This window comes from Camelus ferus, chromosome 17 (assembly GCF_009834535.1).
Source record: "Camelus ferus isolate YT-003-E chromosome 17, BCGSAC_Cfer_1.0, whole genome shotgun sequence".
NCBI classification, from domain to species: domain Eukaryota; kingdom Metazoa; phylum Chordata; class Mammalia; order Artiodactyla; family Camelidae; genus Camelus; species Camelus ferus.
In genome coordinates this window covers 34731481-34750284 of record NC_045712.1, presented here as the reverse complement: position 1 = coordinate 34750284, position 18804 = coordinate 34731481, and the positions used below count along the sequence as shown (strand labels likewise).

At 47.2% G+C, this 18804-nt stretch overlaps 1 protein-coding gene across 3 annotated transcripts in view; it reads right to left on the bottom strand.

Annotated features, from left to right (window-relative positions):
• The window catches only part of TATDN2 (TatD DNase domain containing 2), a 37657-nt gene that overhangs the window by 15300 nt on the left and 3553 nt on the right, over positions 1 to 18804 (bottom strand). Inside the window, exons 3-8 of one of the 3 annotated variants that reach the window (XM_006173329.3) lie at positions 16427 to 16921; positions 8583 to 9452; positions 6315 to 6442; positions 4914 to 5097; positions 4326 to 4501; positions 2264 to 4164 (exon numbers count right to left, since the gene is read on the bottom strand). In XM_006173329.3, the coding sequence (XP_006173391.1) occupies positions 4361 to 4501; positions 4914 to 5097; positions 6315 to 6442; positions 8583 to 9452; positions 16427 to 16921 (1818 nt within the window). In that variant the 3' untranslated portion in view covers positions 2264 to 4164; positions 4326 to 4360. Of the gene's footprint in view, positions 1 to 2263; positions 4165 to 4325; positions 4502 to 4616; positions 4714 to 4913; positions 5098 to 6314; positions 6443 to 8582; positions 9453 to 16426; positions 16922 to 18804 lie in introns of those variants that run through there. The other 2 variants (XR_001365643.2, XM_032458954.1) reach the window with 2 other exon arrangements.

The window sequence follows — 18804 nt, the reverse complement described above, 5'->3', positions numbered from 1 at the left end:
CTAAGGTACTGGAGAGCAGGTGGACTCAGTGGAAGAGCGACAGAGGATACACAAGTCACCCGCAGGACCCCAGCCTCCGCGCTCGGATGCGGAGACCCACCCGCTGTCCTGGGGCTTGGCCACACCCCAGCTCTGTGGCTTTGCGCGGGCGCAACCCTGACCGTCGCTAACCATGCCCACAGCCCTCTCCTCAGTAGCAGGGGACGCTCCACGGCCTCAGCTGGCCAAAGTAGCCCAAGAAGCCAGCTCCTGGCCTGGTGAGAAGCAGCCACAGATCGGGCTCAGGGCAGGTGGGTGCCAGGTCCTGGGGGGAATGCGGGGCACCTGACGATCCCCCCACACGGACAAGAACGTATTTTGTTTCTCAAGGCACACACAAGCCTTCTCTCCCTCATGCCTAGGTCCTTCATTCCAGGAACAGGTGTTAGGCACCCACTCTGGACCGGGCTCTCTCCCTGGGGCCAGGTAGCGCAGTGTGGGCGAAAGCTATGGGCTTCAGACTCAGACCCGAACGTCAATACCCGCTGTCTGGTCCGGACCAACCTCCCCCGGTTACTGTCAAGACTGACACAAGGACACCTGCACGTAGCAGGCATTCAGTTACCCTAACAGCCACCACTTACCGCATCTCTGCTGTGCAGCAGGCGCTGTGCTAAATGCTTACAAGAAATTCATGTAACGTCCACTAATTTTCATAGCAAACCCACTGAAGAGGGAGAAGACTGAACCTCAGAGAAACTGACCTCCCAAGGTCACAGAGCAAACACGTTTCCAGCTCATCCAGAGCTGGGGGCTTGGGCCCGTGCTCCCAGGTTCGACTGGCTGTCAACAAAGTCACCCCCTCGCCCTGCTGCCCTCACTCCTCCCCACCCCCGATCCTCCACAGAGAAGCCCTGGCAACGCAGATGCCAGCCTCGGGTCCAGGAGATTCTTTTCGTTTCTGTGTTTCATTTTCCCTCCTAATAAGTGGTGTCAACCTGGAGTGGGGTGAAGACAATTTCAAGTCAACAACTGGCAGAAATAAAACTGGTCACAGGGAACAGGGGACACACTGGCGAAAATGCAGCCTTTCAAACCCGGTCCCACGTCAGCCCTCTCAGACCTGCCCCTGCACGCGTCACCTCCTGACACCACTAACTTCCGGGTCTCTGAAGTGGGTATATTCACCCCTGGGGTGAGCAAGGCATTGGCTACAAGAAAAAATCCTCCTTACAAAATACTTTTGTGTTTTATAACATACCCAGTACATCAGTATAGTAGCACGTGTATTTAACTTCTTACGCACTTGCAGGAACGTGCTCAGTTCTCTTAGGACGGTGTGCAAACAGAAGGGGCGAGACCCACGCTTAGCTGCCTTTCTTGTCCGAAGTCACTTCCAAACATCGCTGACGAGTGTTTACAGTGAGCACGGGGGCTGCCCGGCCACCGACCGCCAGCTCTGCCACCTTGGGCACTTCGTTCAAGCCCTGTCACTCGAGTGTCCGTTTGTCCTGATTTTACAGAAATGACTGACGCAAAAATGAAAGCACTCTCAGGAAATGATTAGTATTGGCCCCAAACTTAATATAGAAAGATGGAAAACCCCGGAAACACCACGAGCAGATTTCCAGCCACAAAGAGACTATCACTGGGTGGACACAGCCGCTGCGTGTTCAGCCGGGATGCAGCCCAGACAGAGCGAGGAGTGTGCTAGAAAGCCAGACCAATGACTGTGTCTCCAAGAGGAGGCATCAACAGATTTCAGATGTGTTCAGCGTTCTTGGAACGGACAGAGGTTTACTTTCGGCTTGAGCACTTGGGTTCAAGGACACCTTAGGGCAGAATCGGAGGGCTGACTGCAAACAATGAAACAGAATTTCCTCCAAAGTTTACCCAGAAGCATCCAAGTTCACAGTCCAAAGCCCACAGTACAACCGACCATCGACAACTCCCCCGCGTACTCAACTCTTCTTCCTCCCACTGCACTGCTCAGGGGGAAAAAAAAAGAGGAGTCTGTACTTTTCACAGCTAAGCAGCAGCGATATATATGAGTGTTCCCAGGCGATAAAGTGGGAGTTAATTCTCAAGGCAGCAGAACTTTAAGACGGTACCAGGGATTCTTGGTACCAGGGATTCTTGGTTCCAGTTTAATTTTGCAGAGGCACGTGTATATGCGAGAATGCGTCCAGACCTCTGGATTCTCAGGTTACAAAGCTGGCCAAACAACTGACTTCACCACCGTTATCACTCTGAGGAACATAAACAAACATGGAGAGCACAGGAGTTGGCTGAAGAGCCATCGACTTTATTTTCAGAAAGAGATGGCCAAAGGCGGCGAGGGGGCCGAGATACAGAGGCATTCCAGCAACACAGCAAGAACGATCACATCAGCCATCCAAAAGCCGGACCAAAACGCCAGCCCGCCGGCACGCCCGCACAGGCAGCGCTTCACTGTGTCGCAGAAATGAAGATCCTAAGTCCTAGGGGTGAAAGTACATAGCACCTTGTGCTTTACCTTGGCAGGGAGACTGCAATGGCTCAGAGACGTCCACTGAGTTATCGCGCTTAATCCTCAGACACGGGCCTGGTTGGTTTCCCGTGGAGGCAGTCATGACTTACAGGCCTTGTCGTGAAGGAGATGGATTAGCTGCAGTTCATTTGGGGGACACAAAGCACTCTGAAATACTTAGTCCTCCAAATCTTCCAAGCAGAACAAGGCCCCGGATTCCCCAAATGTGAGGCGCAGAAGACACACAGCGGATCCGTGGAAGGTGGACGGTGAATCAAGGCCTACTTCCCAGGCCAGCAACTTGGGTACCAGGGCAAGAGGGAAATACCAGATAGGAAGCTTACGAGGTTCAAAAGCACCTTCCAAAAATACCTGCCACAAACACCGAGAGAAATCCAGACTAAGTGATGGATCTTATGATTTAAACTACTGGCCTCCAAGAAACCGAGAAGGGACTCAGGGTGGCCTGTCTCACTGAGGAAGATTGGAATAAAGGATCCTTTTGTCCAAAGTGCAGAGTGTCCTCACATTTAACCCTTGACGTCACAACCCTCCAGGGCCTGTAATGATTATACCTTCACAAGGCACCAGGAGGGAGCAGAGCACAGCTCGGAACTTGAGATGACCTGGCTGCACAAAAGTCCAAGGAGGGGCTCTCACTTCCACCACAGAGAAGGGACAGAGCAGAGGCCAAGGAGAGCCCCAGGAGGGGGAGTTAGACACCAGGCCCACATGCTCCGCAAAGGCAACAGAACAGGGCTGGGCGGCGCCAGCAGAGATTTGGAGAATTAAACTGGTTTACTTCTCCACCTGGGTGGGGCACACAAGGGGCTGTTAACGTGAGATGAAACAGGAGTTATTTTTGGTCCAATGTTCCAGGAGAAGGGGGCAAAGTGGAGTAAAGGGCAGCTGGGACCCCCGACAGCAGACCAGCAGGTGGCTTCTGCTGCAAACTGGGCCCTTTCCATCTAACACAACCGAGCTGCAGCCCTGAGGGCACCTGTCAGTGGGAGCACCTTCCTTAGGTTCTTCTTCCTCAAGTCCCCCCATCTGTCCACATCTCCCCAGGCCAGGACTCGTCCTGGACACTGAGCGCCCCTCTGCCCGCTCTGATCAATGGCAGCAGAACCAGCGAGACCAGCAGCCGAGGTCCTTCTGCCTGAGCCGACATGGAGCTGACGGGCAACAGTGAAAGCCAAACCGAAGAGTCGTCCAGGAAAGGAGGGGCTGCCTGCACCGGCTGCAGGAGAGTTAAGCTCCACGACAGTCTCCGGCAAAGCCCCCCCGAGAATTCCCACCTGGGAGTTCGTTTTTAGCGTGGAGAACCAGGAACCCAGTTACACGCCCACAGGTGCTGAGACGAGGAGGAGTGTGGTTACGCACAGGCTGCCGAGGACGGGGACTGGCGGGCACACTCGCTGCGCCCTCCCGTCAGCCTCTCCCCCTCCACCGAAGCCCCGGGGCCCCGGGCCGGGAGGCCAGCCCGCACCCTCACCAGCACCACTGTGCGCCTGCCGCCCACCCGCCCCCCCCAACAGCCGGAAGCAGGAGCCTTCGAACGGGTTTCAGGAAACATCCTGTCCAGGTTTCCTCCATTCCAATGGGCTCTCAAACACATCCTCGAGCTGGGACACACACAGTTCACACGGCCTTTCTGCCGTCAGGCCGCTGGTCGTCTGGAGGGCGGCGAAGAGAAAAGGAAGAAGGTCAAACTCAGGTTCACTTGAGACAGATGAGGCTACGTGCTCACCTACGTTTACATTCTCTACATGAAGAATCAGAGAAAAAGCCATTTGGGGCCTGATGTTTAGAAAATATGTAACGTGACTTTTATCACCTTTTCTGGGAGACTCCTGACGGCACCCCATTGGCTTAAAGGCTGTAGAGGCGACAGGTGTTCTCACGCAGGGTGGCCAAGGTGCGGGCCAGCGGCAGGTCTTTGACCCTGGCGATCTCCCGGACCGTATGCAGGGCCAGGCCCGGGTGGGCATACTGGCAAAGGCTCCTGGGAACCTGGAAGACACCAAGCATTCAGAACGTCGCTGTGCCTTCCATGCACAGCCGTCACAGCGCCCTCCCGGCCCTTCCCCAGCAGGATCTCTCCGGAGCTGTGTCGAGACCCCTTTACCTGCAGGTGCAGGGAGAGTCCCAGTCAGGGGGGCTCTGGGTGAGCAGGGTCCCACGCTTCCTTGGACCACCCTCTACAGGGTGGGGCTTTGCACTGCCTGGAAGAGAGTGGTTACCCTTCAGCTTCTCAGCCCCCTAGACTTTGGTTCTGTAAAGCAACAGAGAGGAGACATCTACACAGCCAAGGGTGGGACCTGAAAAGTTCCTGCGGCTCTGGTCCTGCCGACCTTGCACGGGGGACCGCCCACCTCCCGCCCTCTCCCAGCAGTGCCTCCACGCAGCTCCAAGACACCCTCACCTGTCGAGGCAGAAAGTAGGGTGCATCGGTTTCCACGATGATCCTCTCCAGCGGGATCTGCTTCAGAGCTTCCCGGGCCTCCCAGGCAGAGGAGTAAGTCAGGACGGCCGTGAAGCCCACGGACATGTTGGGGAAGTGCTCCAACAGGGGCTCGATGACCGGGTAGCTGCCGGTGAAGCAATGCCTGCAGGAGGGGAATCCAGATCAGGGCTCTCTCATCAGCCCTCGGCAGAAGCCCCGCCTCCCTCTTTACACCTCCTTTAAATTATTTTCTGTGGCTCAGCTCTCAGAAGTGGAAAGACTGCGTCCAAGGGAGCAAGTCCACAGGAAACACAGTCAGAAGCAGAGTTACAAACTGTAGCCCCTCTGGATTACAAACACAGTATCAAGTTTTATCCATGTAATCAAATGAATTGGAAGGAAACAAAAAATAAAAATATTGGGGAGTGGGCCCATAGGTGCACATTCTTCTCTTAATCCGATATCTGTCTATGTTCTTAGTACAACACACACTGGCCCACAGGCCGAGTGCTTGTGCTTCATCTCGCCTCTGGTGTGGGCATCCCCTCAGAGGCGTCACTCTCTCTGCCTGGGCATCCGAAAGGCACTGGTCTGGAGGCCGAAAGCCCCACCCCCTTCAGCCACCTGTCACCACCTGGCCTGGGTTCTAGACTCTGTTTTTTCAGTTAACTCATCTCACCCATCTTGAAAGAGCCAGCCGACATCATCTCCTGACCCCCTCTAGCCAGAATCAGCTAATGGCCCCTCCGCTGGCTCCCACAGCACCTTCTGCCCACCCCACCCCGCCAGCCCTGCACTCTCTGCAGATGTCACCAGCTGACTATCTCCCACAGCTCCTCCAGGGCACCCCAAGCCAAGCCAATGCCCAGGGCAGGCACATGGTGGGAGGTCAGTGAGTTTACCAAACTAAAGAACCCCTCGATACCATTTAGATAAAATACACCCTAGATTTTGGTGGGAGGAATGAGCTTTCAAATTCAAGAAAGCAAAGAAAAAATTTTCTCAGGTGCCCTGGAATGTTCTCTGTGCACTAAGTCACTGGAACCCACAGCAGCCTCTTCCAGGATCAACAGCTCTCACTTCTGAGAACCAAGCCTCTGTTCCAGCCTGGTACTGGAGTAGGGGCTACAAAAGCCCCCTCCTTGCCCATTGGTGATTTAGGGGACCAGCTCAAACCATTTAAGTTGCCGTTTTATAAATAAAAAATGATCAAACAGCAGAAATCGCCTGATTCAACCTGACAGTTAACCCTTAGGAAAGACCCTACATAAAGATGTACTATTATCAACGGTCTCCTCACTGAGTTTGTTTTGCCCACTAACGCCCTGGACAGAGGGAACTGCCCACTGCATTTGCCCGCTGAAGTTCCAGCCCTCTCACCTGTGAATCTTGTAGTCTGGAGGCACGAACTTTTTCATGATTTTCAGCAGATCTTCGTCAGCTTCTCGGCAGTGGATCACCAAGGGCTTCCTTAGGGACACGGCCAGCTGCAGCTGCCTCTCAAACACCTGGAGAAGACAGAGCGACATCCGCGGGTTAGGACCACCAGTTCGGATGCCTGACGCCTCCAGAACCGCCAGTCCAGTGGGCAACCGCCACTGTCTCCAAGTCTTTATTTTTGAACTACATAGTGCATGGTAATAGCTAACACCGAGTGCTTACCAGGTAGTGTTATTATTCGGGTGTATTATAACCTGTAATCCTCAAAAGCACCCTAAGATAGGTACTGCCGTTGGCCCATCATGCAAACAAACTGAGGGTTCTCACGAGGCCAAGCAACTTGCAGCCGTAAGCTGGAGCACCACGATTCAAGTCTGAACGCAGGCTTTCCACGCGGCAACCACTACGCAGTGCTTATTTGGGATCACAGGGGCGGGCGGGGCTCAGGAACATCAATACAAGGGAAATGTCCCTCCCTTCACTGCCCTCACCTCTAATCCCACTTCCCAAGAGGCAGTCAGTCACCTTGCACACCTTTTCCTTTGCAAAAAGTTGCTATATATATACATACATATATGCACAATGCCCAGCTCTCAGAAGATGCTCCAGTATTTGTGGAAAGAATAAATACTACACCTGTTTTCTTCAACTTGCTTTCTTTACTTAACCAAAATCAGATCTCCTAGGTGAATACCTACAGATATATTACTTTTTCCCCTAAACTCTAGCCACTTTCAAAACTTTAAGTAAAATACACATGTTGCTATTAATTTTATTGAAAAAAGCAGGGCTAGAACTAATTCTTTCCCCAAACAAGTTCAGGTTTAGAAAAAAGCACAAAAATACAAATTCATTACAAACAAAATACCTCATCGTAAACTTAGTATTTCCATGAATAGTTTTCTTCAATTGTGGAGTATAATTCGTGTTTGATTTTTTTTATATTAATTAATTAATTTTTTATCAAAGTACAGACAATTACAGTGTGTCAATTTCGGCTGCACAGGACAATGTCCCAGTCATGCTGTGTTTGAATTTTTAACACTAAGATGCTTTCAGTAACTTGAGTCAGGTGACATTCACTTGAGAATGACATTTCCAAGTCCAACACTTGTGCCACCTCCTTTCACAATACTGGCACTGAGCCAATACCAAGTCTGACATAACTCACGTTAGACCTGTGTTTTCAACTAAAAGAAAGTGGCCCTAGGTTACCAACAGGACAGAATGCTTGCTGAGGACTTTAAAGATGAGCTAGTTCCACTATCTACAGCTGGCTGGACCCCCTCCCCAACACAACTGCCCTCCGTGAACCCCTCCAGAGGCAAGAGGCTCTAATTTCAACATTTAATTCCTGCTTCTAAAAAATTATTCCTCGAGAAATTAAACTATTATAGCCTTGGAGTGGAATAGTACACAGTTGTTTAAAAGCCTATTTTTCAAAGCATATTTAATGAAGCAGGAACATTTTCACAATGGAAAAAACATTTAAAACTATTATTTTTTTTTTTAATTTCCTAAATTCTTTTTTAAGAAGCATGTACGTACAACACACGTGTCCTTGATTCTCTGACAGGTGCTTGTAAGACATGCTACCAATTGTCCCTTGCAATTCTCTAGGGGACAACAGCACTAAAAATACGAATTTCAAAACACATCTGAATTTCACAAATGTTCAGATGGAAGAATTGTTGGGACGCAGGAACTGTGGCTGGGTTGGAGCATCTGTCCTCCCCAGGAAGCCAGCTGAAAAATAACAGGGGTCAACGAAGCACAGTGGGAAGGCAAAGTATTATGACGCAAACAGTCACCATCTTGGATGGAATGGGAAGTTATCTTCTTTACACATTTTTGTATTTTCCAAATATTCTCCAAAGGGCATACTTAACTTTCAAATCAGAATAAAAATATCTTGTTTAATTAAACAAAAATGTGTTGCTTCCCAAGAAGGAACAATAGCTTTGACGTCGAATCATTAGCTGGAAGAAGTCCCAGCGTGCCTGTCCCCCTCCCTCTCACGTAATAAAGCTGGAAGGTAAGAAACAGCTTGTGAAGCATTTCACAAATGCCATCTACATGGTCTGGGTAAGAATCCAATTTTTAGAGATGCTAAATTCTTCAGTTCCAAAAGCAGAGAAACCCTTACTGGTAGGTTTCGACAACTGAAAGAGGAACTTAAAACTGTAAGCAAGCTAGAGAGGACGTTACCTTGTGCTGCTCTGGGACAGGCGTGGTGCACTTATGAGAGTAATCCAAACCCATTTCCCCAAATGCCACAGCTTTGGGGTGCCTTAAGGCTTGCAGAAGATTTCTTTCTTGACTCTCATTGTAGTAACGTGCAAAATGGGGGTGACAGCCAAAGGCCCCCCACACCAGATCCTCTTTCAACAGGTCCTCCCACAGGCAATCTGTCAGTGTCCGAGGATCACAGAAGTCAGAGATGCAGCCCTGAAACTCCTTAGGGAAGGAGCTGCTGTAAATTTTCCTGAACTTTGTGAAGGTCCCTTTGAAAGACAGCTTGGAATAGAGCATGTCCAAGTGACAGTGGGTGTCGATGAAACCCTCTAGCCTGGGCTCCCTACGGCTCCTGGGCAGGGAGCTGGATGCGTGTCCTCCACACGGACGTGGTGGTGCATCCTCCCGGAATGTTCTTTTCTCCTTCACCTCTTCTTCTTCTGAGCTTCTGGAGAAACGGGATGAACGAGAATCCCAGGATCTGCCTTCCTTGGCGGCCTCCGGGCCTCTGCAGGTGTTCTGGGAGCTCACTGTCGAGCTGGGGGAAGAGCCCCGGCCTCCCTTCCCCGCCTGGGCCGTGTCTCCGCTGCCACTGCCCACGGAGGGGTAGCTGGAGGTCTGTGGGCTGCTGGTCCAGCAGCTGGTGTAGTCACACCAGGGGCTACTGTACAAGTGGGCAGGGTACATGACGTAGTCAGTGGGGAAGGCAGAAGGCGCTGGAGCTGCTGACAGTTTCGGGGAGACGGGCTCCTCCTGAGAGAACCTGACTGTGGAAATCTCATCCACGTCAGACCAGTCGCTTCCCGAAGAGCTGCGCTCCATCACCACCTCCCTTTCTTTAGGCTGCAGGAAAGGAAAGCAACGAAAGGTTAGCCTTCTTCCTGAGGGAAGACAGCCTCCCAAACTGCAGAACAGAAGCCCTGGCTGTTTTTCTGGCCACGGTGATGGCTTTGCCTTGGCTCCTTAGCTCACTTTGTCACCTGGTTTCCTTATTATTTCCAGAGAGCAAGCCAGGTTCCAGCTAGGAACCGTCACGTCAGCTTCAGAGAATAAACTGGTGACCGTGGTCTCAACTTGCCACCCCCAGAAGGGATGCTATGCCTGCATTCGCTTTCTGAACGCTCCCCCTTGGGAAAAATTCTCTAGAACTCACTGGGTGTCAGGGTTTTAGAGAAAAGCACTGCCCAACATCCCATCTGCAACATGTCTCTACACATTCAAAATGCAAACCCACACAGCTGCAGAGGTTTTAAGATGTGCCTGCAAATTCTTGACATTTCTCTCCATTGAAAGGTGGGGTTTGTGACCCCCTCCCCTTGAACCTGGGCAACTGGTACGGTAACTGTACAACAGGATTACAGACAAGACGCCATGCTGCTGCCAGGGCTAGGTCAGGATGGCCTTGCCGTCTCCCCGGTTCTCTCTGCTTACTCCTCTGTGGGAGGCCGACCGTCAGGGCACCCTTGACCAAGCTAGAGAGGTCACAGGCAGATGCCATCATCAACTGCCCGACGTGTTCACACGCGGGTGCACATCTTGGTGGACCAGCCGTGCTGGGCTCTCAGAATGCAGCCCCACCAATACCTAAATGGAGCCACATGACAGAACCCCTCCAACACTCACCCGCTACCAACAAAGACCTGCCCAGTCTAGATCTTTCTCAATTCCTGACTCACAAAATTGAGAGCAAAATAAATCAGTTATTTTATGCCACTAGGGAGCAATAGTAACTAAACAACAATACGTTGCATTAAATCAATTTAGCCCTGCTAGAACATAAGTTACAAAGTCAGGAACTTTTACTTTCTCCATTGGTATCTCCTGAACATCCCGAACAGTGTCTGGCATACAGTAAGTGCTCATACTGTATTTGAATTAATTTGTAGACTAAATCGTGCAATGATTTCTGAACTTAGCTTCACATCAGAACCACTAGGCGGGTTTTTTAAAAACAAAGCTTTTTAAAGGCCCACCCTAACCTGACACTGATAGGTCCAGAATGGCGCCTAAGAATCTGTACTTAATTCTCATGTCATTTTGATATAGATCAGGTTTGAGAAATACAGTAAACGGACTTCAACTCATGCAAAAACAATTGGACTTAAGTGCCCTTGTTTCCTCTCGTTCATGAAGCCACCTGTATCCACCAGCACCAGAGGACCTGAGCAAGGGGCCTTACAAAGCTCCTTCAATAATTTTATAAACACAGTTCATCTGATAGAACAAATAATTCACTAAGAGCGAGCACTGATTACCTCCTTAAAATGGAACAAAAGATTTGCTTCTACTGTCTAGACTAATTTTCCACACCTTTATTTACAAGTCTAAAAGGAAACAAACTGGTACAAAAATTGTAATGAATTATAAATTTCCCATTTGACACATTCCTGCTTTAGATTTCTTCCTGCTATTCCCTTCTTGAATAACAGAAGTATTCAAGCAGTAATATTTTCTAAAGGTAAGATATTTTAAATTGCAGCACATTTAAATTTTAATGGGGGGGTACAGATCAAGTGGTAGAGGGCACGCTTAGCATACACAAGGTCCTGAGTTCAATCCCCAGAACCCTCCCCAGAAATAAACCTAATTACCTCCCCCCAAAAAATTAAAATTAAAACTAAAAATAAAAAACAAAAAAATTTTAATCTAAACTTCTGAAGCTGAGTGATGGGAACTTGAGGGATTCACTACACTAGTCTGTTTACTTTGAGTATGTTTAAAATTCCCCGTAAGTTTTTTAGAAGGTAATTTCTAAGGGAGAACAATCTTTCACACTATCTTGCTTATGGAAATTTCCACCAACCTGGACAATAAGACACTGCAGTCTTGCCTGAGCTTGACAAGTTTTTTCTCCGCTGAATTTTCAGTGAGATATACTGGGGTCATTACTCTCCTTCTGTGTACGTGCGCCTGAAAGTTAAAATGTCTTTCACACACACTAACACATAATTAACATCTTTGCAATTCAGCTCTTCAAAATATATTTTGCCATTTTTCAGTAACAAAAGTTAACCTGACTAAAATCACCCAAAAAAAACTGCCCAAATAGAAGGTAAGATTTTTCTCCCCAAAATGTTGGCTCCTTTTCTGAGGGGTCATTTTATATTCAAATCCTTACAAAGTCTCTTGTATTACAAGATGTACTTTTTTTATCTGAAGATGACAAATGATCACAAATAAATCTCAGTCAAGCTAATTTGAGCTGCTTATAGAGGTTCCCTAACCTCAGTATTTTAAAAAAGGAGGTGAGGGGAAGCAAGGAAATCTGAGAGACTTAATCATTATTCCTGGAGGTATGACCTCAAAGTTCTGTGTTCGATGTCATTTTTAAAACTTTTAAAGATCGCTTTTAGTTTTTTTTAAACATTACTTTTAAAAAGCAAAATCTAAGTGGTTATACATTAAGTTTCACTGGAAAAATTGAGAAACTTACAAAGTGGTATCCAAGTGCAAGAGTAAGGCAACACAGGACCAGGCTGGAAAGCTATGTTTTACTAAATAATTTTTATGTTTTTTTTAAACCATGGAAATATATTTCCTAAAAAAAATCTAGAGATGGTTACACTGTGGCAATCCCAAAAAAACACCTCCAAAAGATGAATGCAAACTCCCTGAATGCAATGGGAACAGCTATCTGCAATTTGGGAGAAAATGTCTAGGGACAGAACAAGACAGATTCAAAACGTGCTCCATCCACCAGTGAGATCTCAGCTGCAGGAAATACTACACATCAAATGACTTTTTTTTTTTTTCTTTTACAACAAATAAATGACAACACAGAGTGGGAGAGGGGAGGGGGAAACTACAGAGACTAAGAGACAACACACGTAGAAATTGAGACATTGCTCTTTCTCGGATCCTGTTTCAAACAAACCAAAAACAATCACAAAACAGGAAAATCTAATCAGACTGGATGGCTGATGCTATCAAGCCGTGTGTGTGTGTGTGTGTGTGTGTGTGTGTGTGTGTGTGTGTGTGTGTGTGTGTGAGTGCGTGCGCGCCTGTGTGTGCGCGGCAGAGGGAGAGAGAATATAGTACTTACGTTTGTTTTTTTCCCTAATTTTAGAGATACACACTGAAATATTTATGGATGAAATGATAATGGCAGCTGGGATTTGCTTTGCAATAATTCATGGAGAGAAAAGGGATACAAAGATAAAACAAGGCAAGACTGGCCGTGAGTTAATAATTGTTGAAGACAAGTGATAAGTATGTTGGTAATTTTCATACTTTAAATATTCCATAAGAAACAGTTTACATAAAAATAATAAAGCTAAAATAAAATTCCAACTCAGATAGAGGGGTAGAGATGTCCACTGGGTGCTTCACAAACTTCTCCATCATTCGGGTTATTTGTTAAAACAAATTACCAATTCCCAGGTCCCATCTCAGATTCTGAGTCAGATTTGCTCATTCTTATCATCAGAGAAGTTCAGGAAATCACATTACATGACTCCAAAAGTAACTCCAGTGACAACAAAGACCACGTCAGAGACATGTGAAAAGGTTTAATAAAATTATTTAATGAAATGTGAGAGTGGGAAAAAAAAAATGGCAGAGTGAGGAAAACAGTGACTCAAAAAATGCACTTGTACCTAGAAATATGACAAACAGACTTACAATAATATCATCTAAGTTCTTGCAATGAAAGCCAGGAAAAAGTCACATTAGCCAGGAAAAAATTTTTGGATTTCCTTTTTGGGAAAATGGGAGATTACCTATATTCAAGACTTCCTTAGGTTCAAGCCCGTATGGTAAAATTTAAAGCTATCTTTACTGAGAGCCTACTATACACTAGGCACTGAGCAAAGTATTTTCATGTTTAATTCAGAGGTCAGCAAACTGTGGCCCAAAAGCCAAATCTAACGCACTGCCTGCTGGTGTAAATAAAGCTTTTCTGGATCACAGGCCCATTCACTTAAATACCACCTAAAGCTGATTTCACGCTATTACAGCAGAGGCCATATTAAGCCCCCAAAGCCTAAAATATTTACTATCTGACCCTTTACAGAAAAAGTCTGCTGATCCCTGTGTTACTCTGTGGTAACATTTAAAGAACTGTGTCTTTTTATACAGAGGAAGAAACTAGGCTCAGAGAGGTTATGTGACTTTCTCATGACTGCAGTTCAAGTGGCAGAGCCAGGATCTGAGCCCAAACTGTCCGACTCATACACCCATGTGCTTCCCTAACACCTTACAGTGCCTCCAAATACACACCCAACAGTGTCCAGTCTGACAAACAGGAGTCTGGGTATCTAAGTTTGGAAAGTTTATCCATACAGTGGAATTCTAAGCAGCCAAAGAACGATCTATGTTAGACAGGAAACACAGACGTTCTATATCTGGTGGGAAAAGATGGTTACAAAATTTACTGTTCTTGGGATTTCCAACTAAACACAGTATATGTGGGTTTTGTCCTTCCTGCTATAAAAACTCTGAAAACTACAGGCAATGGACTTGAAAAGGCATAAACATTCACAGAGAAAGCATACAGACTAAATAGCAAAGCAAATTTAAAAATCAGATGCTAGAAAGCAAATAGATGGATGGTCAGTTACTGGATAAGCAGATCACAGATGGCCACAACCTAGGCCTGTGGTGAGAAAAACCCAGAAACATGCTGAATCACAATATAGGACCCCAGACAGACTCAGGAATTGGAGGTACCAGACCTCTCAAAACAAAGGTGAAGTTGGAGATGAAAATAGGAGAATCAGTGAAGTTAGAGCCCCAGATCCCTGCTCCCATCCTGTACAGGTGGCTCTGCTCCTTCCCCACCGAGAAAAAGACTAAGGTTCACACCTGGAAAAGTTAAACCAAGGAGCCTATGGAATAATCGTGGACAACGGACACATGTCTGCAGGTGAGGGACCATCACATAAGGCACGTCCCTCAACCTGACTCCTACAACACGAGCTGCCAGGTGTGCTCCTGGGCAGAGGACCGGAGGATTTCTCCCCATAGTCACCAAGCAGCCTGAGGACAGAGCTATAGATCCAACCGAGAGCCCACGAGGTTATCACACTATGCTGAAGTCAGTAGTTCACAAGCCCATCCATGCACTCAGGACTTCCAATTGGCTTTTTAATGCTTTATCCTTAAAATATGAACAGAGAGCCAAAACTTCTGAGGAAAGCCCTACCACAAAAGACAGAAACCAAAAAAATTTTTTTAAATCAGAAGGAAACTCAGAAAAAGCAGTATAGAAAACATCTTCAAAACAAACTAATCAATATTCTCAGAGAAACAAGAGAAGGTACCGTAACCTCAAAACAAGAACAGGATGTTCCAAGAAAGGAATACTCAAAACACTAAGCCAGTGTTCTTAGATATCAAGTATGTCGAAAATTCTTAAAGTATGAATTATATACATTCACCTTAATTATTCATAAAGAAAGCAGAGATGAAAAGAGATAGGAGAAAAAAGAATCTTAAGGAAACAATTAAAGGGAGTACACTTTAAAAAGGGGGGCACAGGGACATTACTTATTTTGACAACATTGAGAAGGACTTTATGGAACTAGCAGTTTGGGGATGAAGCAGTCATAGGTACAGAGAAAAGTAAAGGGAAAAACAAGGTGATGAACTTGAAAGAAAAACTTCTAAGAAAGGAAACGTAATCAGAGTATACATAACTCAGCCAGGAATGTGGTGATAATAAATTAATAGATTTAGCTAAAAATTGTATTATGACCCAGGGAACTGCAGGAAGGGAGAGAGAATCCATTTCTGAGCCTGGATGCTGTCAAAGTGTAGAGAACTAAATTCTCATCTTTCTGAGTAAGAACTCAAGATACCTCAATTTTTAAAAAATAAACAATGCAAAATTACTTAGAAATACAGAGATAAGTACTGGAGCAAAGAGCTCTTTAAAAGAGATGAAACGAGCTACCTCTGAGGAGCAGCAGTGAAGGACGGGCAGGGATGGGCAGGACAAAGGAATGCTTTTTCTTCTAAATCATAAGCAGTGTTTTTTAAAAATGTTAGTTTCCCTCCAGTATCATTCAGTATCACTCTCTTTTTATAGAAATAGAAGTGTATCTGGGTGGAAGTCTTCCCAGATGGAAGTTAATTTTCCAGACTTTCTTGCAGGTGTTGACCAGGTTTCTTGATTCTTGTAACATATAAGCAGAAACCAAGTGGACAACTTCTGGGCCAAGCTTTTAAAGGGAGGGTATAGCACACGGAACTATGTTCAATATCTTGAATAAACTTTAATGAAGAAGAATATGAAAATGAATATATGTATGTATATGTATGACTGGACATTATGCTGACATACTGTAACCGACTATACTTCAACTTAAAAAAAGGGAGGTAGGAAAAAAATTAAAAATAAATTAATTAATAAGTTAATTAATTTTAAAAAGGGAGGCGGGGAGGGAATGTCCCTTGCTCCTCTCTCCTTCCTCCTAGCTGGAACGTCAACGTGACGTGCTGAGTCCTGTCCCAGGAGCTGTCTCACACAAGATGGAAACTGGGTTGAGGGGCAGCAGAGAGTCAAGACAGAGGCACCTGGGCCCCTGAAACTGTGGAGCCATACTCCTTAAGGAAAACATCTGTTTTCTTTAAGTTAGTTATTTTGATCTTTGTTACACAGGCAAACCTGTATCTTAACAAACATATAAATCCTAAAAAAAGATAGCACTGAACTGGTGTTTCCAAGTAAGTCCGAAAGGTACATTAGAAGAGAACCACCAATTTGTCTCCTGGAGCCCCGGGTAAGTCAAGTACTGTGCTGAGTGAATAAAAGACCAAATGCATTTAACAGAACTAGAAACTCCATGCTTGGCCCGCGTGGCCTCAGCTGGACTCACCTTTGGGCTGTTCAAATGCGAGTGAAAGTCATCCAAAACCTCCAGGGCTGGAGATCGCTGCTCAGTGACCATCCTTCGGTCGCCAAGGGGCTCCTCGCCAGGCTTCCCCGGAGGGTCTATCACCACTCTCCTGTCGCGGAGGCCGCTCTTCTCGCGCACAGCCTTCTCCTCCTCTGCTCTGACCTCTGGGGTGGGCTCCTTCTCTTCCTGCGGAGCAGACACACTGACACTCCTGGCTGGTCCCTCTCGGCGGCCAGGACGCTCTGCTGTGCTGGGTTTTGCCCGAGTGGCAGCCTCTCCCTTCCTTTTTGGCATCGACTTTCCCAGGATGCCCTGGATGGCCTTCAGGTAGATCATTGTAGAGCCCTGGTCTCCAAGTCGGTCCCGCTTCCTTCTCTGGACCTTGTTTGGCTCCTCTATGGTATCATTTTGACCCTCAGCTTCAGCTGCAAATTCAGAGTCCATGGAGTTACGAGAACTATCTTTGGAATCAACCTGGGAAAAAAAAAATCAGAGCTTAGGAAAGGGTGATTTCATAGATCAAGCACTTAGCAATGAGACATCCGTGGAGAAGTCATCCCAGTCCTCAGCACCGTTAGCCTGAACAATTTCAGCGGCTCCCAGCCTGCTCCCTCCCATCCTTTCTCTACAGTGTGCCAACAGGAGTTCTAAAACCTGGCAACGTCACACCTCTGCTTATAACCCTTAAACGGCTCTGCATCTGCCTGAGCATGACCCCGGAAGCCCTCCCAGGGTGGCTTAACCTAACCCAGCCTTCCTTCCAGCATCATCTCCTGCCTTTCTCCACACACGCAGGCATCCCGGGAATGAGAAAAATGATGGTGAAGGTGGAAAGGAGGGCCCTCAGGAGCAAGCAGTGTCCCAAGCATCAGACCAGCATTTCCTGACCCTTTCTGGATACACTTTGTTCCTGTTGCCTGAAATGTCCTTTCCTACTCCTTGTCCATTAGGAGAATTCAAAAGACACCTCTTCCATGCGGACTTTCCCAATGGTTAGTCACTTATTCCTCTGGCCCCCACTACTTCCAATATCCTGTTACAACACTTCCTGAACAGCACTGGGATGAATGATTTTCTAGTCTTCCAACCACTTCCTTCTCTGCACCTCCAGTCCCGGCACAGACTTCCACCCAAGACTGGACACCTGAGTGAAGGTTCAGGACTTGGGACCACACGTGAAAGCTGTGTCTCTCGAGAGCTAAGATGCATAATGGTTTCTCAAGTCTGGGCCACGTGACCTTGCAGAGAGCTCCTCGAGGGAACAAGGGTGTTGCCCTCTTCATCTCCCCACTACTCACATCAACACTGGGCCAGGACTGAGCAGGGCACACAGAGGGCAGCAGTGGAAAGAACACTGGCTTTGAAGTCAGACTGATCTGGGATCATATCACAGCTCTGCTGCAAACAAGCTGTGTGGCCTTGCTCAAGTCATTTACCCTTTCTGAGTCTCACTTTCCCAGTGCCCACACATAGCACATGCTCAAATGTGTGTTAACTGATGTCTAAGTACCTGTCAACTGATATGTAAAGGTAACACGGCCTGCTTCACCAGAAGGAGAATTATGTGAGAGTCGACAGCTCAAACACTGAGACTCATACTTGATAAGGCTTAGCACATCCTAAAAGCTCGAATTTTCCCTTCTGCTCCTTTCCTAAATTGAATTAGAAATTTAGATACATCATATTAAAGACTAAATATGAGGTAGGTGAAGGTCTCATAACAGACACATTTAACACTTCTCTGAGGAAGATCATCAGCTGTCGTTAGAACCTGAGGAAAACCTCGCGAACAATTGTCCTGGGGGTAATAAGGCACAAACAATGAGAGGCTGGCTGGCAGGACTCTCTGGTGATTCCAGAACACCCAGTCTAGCTATGGTCTGAATGTGTTCCCCACAGAGCTCGTATGTTGAAGTCTGACCCCAAGGTGACACTATTAGGTGGGTCCCTCTGGGAAGTGATTAGGTCATGAAAATGGATCCCTTATTGATGGGACTAGTGCCCTAGGGAAGAGACCAAGAGAGTTTCCTTGCCCCCTTCTGCCATGTGAGGACACAAAAGTAGTCTGCAACCCAGCAGAGGGCCCTCATCTGACTGAGGTGGCACCCTGATCTCAGACTTCCAGCCTCTAGAAATAAATTTCTGTTGTTGATAAGCAACCCAGTCTGTGGCATTTTGTTACAGCTGCCAGAATGAACCAAAACATCTTGCCCTCTGAATATTCCATAACCTGGCACAGAGGCCTCGGTGCTCAGGTGAAGGTCGGGAGCACACAAAGCTAAGTGTGTACCCCTCAAAGTTTACAGAGCAAATGCAGAAGAGCAGGTGGATGGGTGGGCGGAAGGTAGGTGAGTGGT